This window comes from Penaeus chinensis, chromosome 35 (assembly GCF_019202785.1).
Source record: "Penaeus chinensis breed Huanghai No. 1 chromosome 35, ASM1920278v2, whole genome shotgun sequence".
Lineage (NCBI taxonomy): Eukaryota > Metazoa > Arthropoda > Malacostraca > Decapoda > Penaeidae > Penaeus > Penaeus chinensis.
In genome coordinates, this window is record NC_061853.1 from 28,761,322 (window position 1) to 28,768,821 (window position 7,500).

The following is a 7,500-nucleotide window of genomic DNA, read 5'->3' on the forward strand; positions in this document are numbered from 1 at the left end:
CGGGCGAGACGGGCAGTACTCCTAACTGGCTCATTGGTGACTTAGTACAAGTATAGCCATCTATGTGTAAAAACAATCAAAGAAGTACTGACAATAGGCATAGCACGTGTCTACCCGTTGTACCCGTCGGCAAGGGGTTAAATATATGCATCTTATCATTCTGTGTTTGAGGAAGCCATTTTTTGTCGAGGATACTTTAAGCAGAGATTAGAATTGGATACTGCTTGTAAATTGAATTGTTATATTGATAATTTTGATTTTGTTATAATTAAAGGTGGACACAGTTCAGTGTGACAAATGTAGATACATTTGAATGACTGAGAATGAGTAACTTTGCAGGACAAGAGATGTATTTCACACATTTCAAGTATATCTTTATCAGAGATGTATGTATTTCTGTAGAAGCTATAATTAAAACAAGTCGAACACATCTTGTACTCTGAAGTTACTTTTTTTAATTTGTCCTTTCTACAACAAAAGATTGGGCAGCAAGATCTAGCTAGTCATTTTGATATTGCTAAATATACTATATACTGTAGCATAAGAGCTACCTCTTTTCTTTCTTTCTTTCTTTCTTTAATTTTTTTTTTTTTTTTTTTTTTTATGCTAAACTTATTCTCTCTTTTTTTCAGATCACAAGTCACATGTTCCATTATGTGATGCAACGATGATTACACACAATGGTAAAGAGAAAATATTGATTATGACTGTAACCACAGACCGTCTCTCATGTTGGGCTGTTTGCCCTGAAACTGGTGAGTTTCTTTACTTAAAATGTAATATTGATATCTTTTAATTTTCTTTCTGGTTGATATACAGCATATGTTTTAGAAAATTTGCTAATAGCATATTTTCTGTAATACAAGTTGAACCTTACTAGTCCAGTAAGCTTGAAATGAAATATGCAGAATTAGCAGATTTTACTAATGTGAAAATTATGGCGAGAAAGACGAAGTGATGGATATACTGTATTTGATTCTAGCACTAATTACATACAAATTTACCTTGCTAAGACTGTTTTTATGATAGAGTATTAGTATCAATGCACAAATATTGAATAATTATATAGATGTTATAGACCATGCATAATGTTAATCCTTCTGTACCAGAGTTAATGTCGTGTTTTCATTTCATGTCACTGCTATCACTTATAGTGTTTATTGGCCTCTTAAGAGGGATATTTAGGGGTAAGAAATCAGTAATCCAAAATGATATATCAATCCTGACAGCCATAACCCAGATGAGGTAGACAGATGGTATGGGGCAGCTAGCCAAGTAGTCCTTAACATTGATGCTGCTGGATCAGTGCCAAGCAGTCATAAATATTGATGCTCCAGATTAGTGAATGTCAAACAATATTGGGGGGTTAAAGGTTTTTACTATGGATTAGAAGTCAGTAGTTAATAAAAAACTGGAACACAGCTGCCACATATATTATTATGATTCACTATACCAGGGTAATTAACCCAATGCCTCCAGAAGAATTTCTCTATGCTTGGTCCCCATTCCAGGAAATATGTTTGGGTGAATGGGCTTGCTGCCATGGCCTATTTAAGACTCAGCTAGTGCATTCCACTTGCCTAACAGGGTGAAATGATTTCTTTTTATATCAATTGTATCAAAAACAGGATTTTAATGTTTTTGCATATTCAAAGGAGCATGATTATTCATTTTAGCTACTGGAACTTATAGTATCTTGATTATGTAATTTAGAGTTAATTTCAACAAATTGAGTAAAAGATGGAATGTGGTTTTATGGAGGGGTGAAAATGGGATTTTTAAAAAAATTTCACAATTATTATTCTTATGAAATATGGTATTGTATGCTGCTACTCCCATAGCTTCTGTACTTACCTTTTGTGTGTCATACATGAAGACAGTCACAGTGGCAGAGCACCATATAAATTTATTGTTAGTTGATACTGGGTGACTGATCATGTAAACTATAGTGAAGGTTCTTGACAGGGTCATAGCAGCAGCAAGAGAGCGCAATTTTTTGGTGCGTGACATCTTTCAGGCATAGCTGGCAAATTATTTATGTGCTAAATATCACCCTTTATGCAAAACAATAGCCAGTTATAGCATTAGGCTACACATCCCGTTCTCCCTCTGGCAAAGCCTTCATAAAGAACAGCATTAGATATAATACATGCATGACCATCCTCCATAGCCTCAACCCCGTCAGCCATGACAAGAATAGCACGCCACTTGGAAAAGTAACTAAGTCATCCCAGACATGAACTACATGTCATCCAGAGGCATTGGGTTAATGATATTACTGATATTTATGTGGGATTACCGATTCTAAATTAGTAAAGGTTAATCCGACTTTAGAAATATTTGCAATTATAGTTATATTAGGTGTATTGAAGGTAGTTTATAGAATTACATATTTCATTGTGTTTCAGTGCCCAATATGATTATTTTTTGCAGGGGAGTTTGAATGTCTGAATTCCACTACACCACCTGGAAGAGCTTTTATACTGAAGTTAAAGTTCTGCAATGTTGATGGTTCAAAATACCCATTCCTGGTTTGTGGAGGCCATGATAGCAAGATACATATCATGACGGCTAAAGAGCTTGGAAAATACGTTCCAACAGCTGTCCTCATTGGCCATGAAGATTGGGTTGTGGCTTTAGATTTCATGAAGGAAGGTAAGAAATTTGGTTATGTGAAGAATACAATATAGGAAAGGTACAGTGAAATACTTTGCCTTTATTAGATTTCATGTCATAGCTTTTTGAGTCTTTGATTATTGGCAATAATAGTTGGTGTTTCATTTAAATTCGCAAAGTAGAATAGATCAAATTGTTAATTGACCTATGTTTTATGTTAATAAAACCTAATTCTGTTTAAAGATAGTGGAGACATGCTCTTGGCTAGCGGTTCGAAAGATGCTTCAGTTCGGTTGTGGAAATTCACCACCCTGAAAGGTGGTAAAGAGAGCCAAGACACAACCCAAAAGGGGAATAACATACTAAAGTTAAAAAGTGTCATCTTTCAAGTTTCATCAGACAAGGAAGACATCACTCTATCTGTGTCATTAGATGCGATATTGGCGGGGCATGAAGGTCTTGTCTCTGGAGTCCATTGGGCTCGAACTATCACAAGAGGTAAGACAGAGATCATTGAAAGAACTTTTACACAAAAAGTTTATGAACAAGATTATACATTTCAAAAATAATAGGATACTCCAAATCTCAACTTTTTGAACCAACAGATGGCCAAGTTCATCAGCCCTTCAGACTCCTAACTTGTTCCAAGACCCAGGATCGGTCCATCATCATCTGGGAGCCAGAAGGGGGGGCTGATACTGGGAGTGGTATTTGGCTTGAGGTGGCTCGGCTGGGAGAGGTCGGAGGCAATATGGAAGGATATTATGGCTGCCAGTTTAGCCCAGACGGTATGCAAGTGATGGGCTGCAGCTACCAGGCAAGTGTCTTCAGAGTGGTTTATATTTCATTACATTTTAGTATATTCAATTGAAATGTGACAAATTAAATAATAGTATTTACTACTTCTACATATTGTGATTTTAGTTTTATGATATATGGGTTATTTATTGTTAAATGCTTTTGCCACCAGTCAGATATGAAAATAAATTCTCTGATTGAAAACATGAGAACAGAAAGATTATTGTCCTAAAAACTTTAAAGTAATATACAATATCACAGGTATATTACAGATATATTTTTCTATAAGAATTTCTCATAAAAAAGCATTATAATTACTTTTCTTTCTTCTTTGTCAGGGTGGACTTCATCTGTGGGAGAACCAGTCAGGAGTCTGGGAGCCGTGCGTGGTTGTCGGTGGGCACTTTGACCAGGTTGTGGATATGGCTTGGGACCCACTAGGAAGGTGAGCAAATTCAACTTTTTCTTTTTCATCTTTGTTTTGCTTGGTTGTCTTCAGTTATGTGAAAAGCTCTTCTGTCTTTGTCTTTTGTGCTCTTATAATATCATCACTGGGAATGTGTCCTGTATGTATATTGTTATTTTTTTAGGCTTTGTTTAGATATTTGTTTTCTCATATATGCTGTATTAGAATCTTGATTTGCCTTTTTTGTATAAATCATTTACAGTTTTAATTTTAGCAAGTACCTTTACTAATTAATTCGTGCATAATCTGGAAGATTGTAGATGATGAAAATCAGAAAATATTTTATCTTTTGTTTTATTTAAAATGGTTCCTTAACTTTAAGCATTTGAAATAAAACTAATCTCAGGAGCTATACAGCAATGAATTAACCATATCTTATAATAAGCACATCACAAAGGCTTAATTGAATGTCAAAGACTGTTGTCTACCATCATTTGATAACGTCACTGTTTTAAACCCTATGATGCTTTTTTTTTTTTTTTTTTTTTTTTTTTTTTTTTTTTTTTTTTTTTTTTTTTTTCTTCCATCATCATCATTTAGTATTACTTACTGGGCACTCTTTTATAGCAGTCTTAGATGATATAGGAGTTGCTTATTAGTGTCTTCCTTTTTATAATTGTATAGTAGTTATGATAAACAGGTAGTTTCTCTTTGGAATACTTTTTTTTTCTATTCTTTGTAAAAGTCATAGGGGATTAGGTATCATTATGCATTTAGAAGGTGTCATTCATTTTATCATTGCTTTTCTCTTTCACTCTTTTGTATATCTACCTAGGTTTTTGACAACCATTAGTGGTTGCTGTTATGCTAATAAATGTCATGAAATGTACATCTGTATAGAAAGGGTTTCATAAAAGTATATGTAATATTGAGAAATATCTGGTTTACCATGATTTGTTTACTTCTTGTTTTATGATTAGATGTAACATGTAACTTCTACTCTTTGTTTCATTTACCTGGATTATCTGCTGTTTATGAATGGAGTAGCTGTCCATTCATAAATTCTTGCTAATTTTTTTCAGATATTTGTTATCAGCCAGCAAAGACCAAACTACACGCCTGCATGCCCCTTGGAGATCATCCAGTGGAAAAGTATGTTATTTACTCTACATTTCCTCTCCATTGGATCTGGTAGTCAGTTTGAAGACATCATCTGTAGCATTGAGGATATGTCTGATTATACTCATAGTGTATTGCTTATTTGTGGAAATTCCAGTAATTGTATGAATTTTCAGTTTTGTAAAGTAAATATTCTTGATATATAATGTTATATTGTACTAACATGAAGGATTATTTTAACTAGCATTGTTTATTAATTCTTCTCTTCTTCTGTGGTTTGTTTGACCATCTTAGATATTATTACAGGTAGCATGAAATTAGTGGTACTATCTATAAATTTATTATGTTATATGACAAGGCTAGAGTGATAACCTTCAATTTTATCATAGGAGGCTTGGCATGAAGTAGGACGTCCTCAGGTTCACGGCTATGACATGGCCTGCATTGCAAGACTTGGAAGATTCAGGTTTGCCTCCGGTGCTGAAGAGAAGGTCGTAAGGGGCTTTGCTGCACCTGCTAACTTCATTCGTAATTTTGGTCAGATCTGTAATTTGAATGTCAAAGATGATCTTGGTGAGATTTATTTCTTTTTTTTTATTCTTTATTAGATCAATATTGATATTGTCCTATGTTAATGATTATCATGACTTATCATTTTGAGCTCATGATTATATTGGTGTTAGTAGTTCAAGGTAAATATGGTAGTCTTCTGAGTTAATATTTAATATTTCACATTTTTGCAGAAACTCCAGAAACTTTACACTTATGTACTTTTCTGGCTTTACCAGGGTTATTATTACCAATGTTACACATCACATTTCATACCTTATTCTTATTCTTCTTACATAAAGTACCTTCCAGGAACACATTTTTCATGGCATTGTAACCTTAACTTTCAGAAAAATGTAAAGTTGGAGAAGGTGCATCTGTGCCATCCTTGGGCTTGTCCAACAAAGCAGTGACCATAACTGACCTTCAGGAAGAGCAGCAAATACAGGAGGAGGGAATGGAAGAGGTTCAGGCATACTTCAAGCTATTATCTCTTACAGGCATGTAAAAGTGTTCTTGTCGGGAGGATTCTCTTCTATTCTTTCTGTTTTGATACCACATTAAAATCCTTTTGTGTGAATTAATAATATTTGAAAAGTTCTTCATTAGGTTTTATAGAATTTGTTGATTTCAAGAGATGTGGTGGTATTGTATTAACACTGAATGACAGAAATGTAACTATTTGATGCTGTTTAGTGTTATCTAGCCATTGACAAAGTAAGACTATTCTTGAAATACTTGTAGCTATATTGTGTATACATTCCCTCAGCTCCCCCAACGGAAGATCAGCTGATGCAAAACACGCTGTGGCCTGAAGGAGCTAAATTATATGGTCATGGTAATGATCTTATTGCACTGGCTGCCAACTCTGATGGAACCCTCTTAGCTTCTTCTTGTAAAGCCTCTCACGAAATGGATGCCCATATCATTCTCTGGTACGTTAATCAAAGTACAGAGGATATTCAAATTATTATAATTTTTTGAAATATAGACATCAGTGAATGAAAATAGGAGCATGTTACTGGCAGTTTGTTTTAATATCAAGTGGATGGTGTAGAGGCATTTTAAGATATAAACCTAGTTAACATTTATTGAAAATATTATGAATTTATTCAAATCCTGATTTCAGGGACACAAATACATGGCATCAAGTGGATATCTTAGCAAAGCATCGCCTCACAGTCACACAGATGGCCTTCTCTCCAAATGATGAATATCTACTTTCTGTCTCTCGTGATCGTACCTGGACAGTCTTCAAAAAGGAGGTTTTACCAGAAGGTAAGTTAGAGTTTGACTAAACAGAATCTGATTCTTAGAAATTTTGTTTTAGTTGTTCATTAGAACGTGTTTTTGTGTCATTCCCTCTTCTTGTTTGTAATTGCATCTTGTTTCTTCTTCTTCTTTTTCTTCTTCTTCTTTTTATCTTGAGATTGAATTAGGGTCTATACAGATAAGATATGCAGGTAATATGAGAAGCCTATAACGTATTATGTTAATGCTTGCATAGTAAAGCAATATATATATATATATATATATATATATATATATATATATTGATATGCATATAAAATTCTAGCAGTCTTAGCTGGAAGTTATCACCGAATATTATTTTCCTCATACAGGTACCACATACAAAGTATCAGATTTTTCAAAGAAAAAGGAGAGCATGCATGGGCGAGTCATTTGGTCCTGTGCCTGGATGTCCGACTCAAAGCGCTTCATAACAGCTTCACGAGACAAGACCATAGGAGTTTGGTGCCAAGGCGAGTTAGGCTGGGTGAGGGAGGCACTCCTGAATGAGACTAATGAAGTTACTGCTGTTGATGTCATGGATTGCAGAGGCAGTGGCAACGGAGTTTACCTTGTGGCTACAGGTAGGTTTTTATATTGTGTTTTGTTCATTGTGTTTTTATTATTATGATTGTTAGTAGTAATGATCGTCATTATGTTATAGATAATAATATGATTTCATGTCTTATTACAGAATTCTTTATCCAGTTATGCTTATTTCA

General features: G+C 34.4%; 1 protein-coding gene across 1 annotated transcript in view; it reads left to right on the top strand.

Annotated features, from left to right (window-relative positions):
- The window catches only part of LOC125044242 (elongator complex protein 2-like), a 10,497-nt gene that overhangs the window by 2,564 nt on the left and 433 nt on the right, over nucleotides 1-7,500 (top strand). The window contains exons 3-13 of the mRNA XM_047640788.1: nucleotides 633-755; nucleotides 2,434-2,655; nucleotides 2,860-3,114; nucleotides 3,222-3,433; nucleotides 3,753-3,859; nucleotides 4,903-4,972; nucleotides 5,329-5,512; nucleotides 5,839-5,988; nucleotides 6,258-6,423; nucleotides 6,618-6,766; nucleotides 7,111-7,362. Of these exons, the coding sequence (XP_047496744.1) occupies nucleotides 633-755; nucleotides 2,434-2,655; nucleotides 2,860-3,114; nucleotides 3,222-3,433; nucleotides 3,753-3,859; nucleotides 4,903-4,972; nucleotides 5,329-5,512; nucleotides 5,839-5,988; nucleotides 6,258-6,423; nucleotides 6,618-6,766; nucleotides 7,111-7,362 (1,890 nt within the window). The remainder of the gene's footprint in view (nucleotides 1-632; nucleotides 756-2,433; nucleotides 2,656-2,859; nucleotides 3,115-3,221; nucleotides 3,434-3,752; nucleotides 3,860-4,902; nucleotides 4,973-5,328; nucleotides 5,513-5,838; nucleotides 5,989-6,257; nucleotides 6,424-6,617; nucleotides 6,767-7,110; nucleotides 7,363-7,500) is intronic.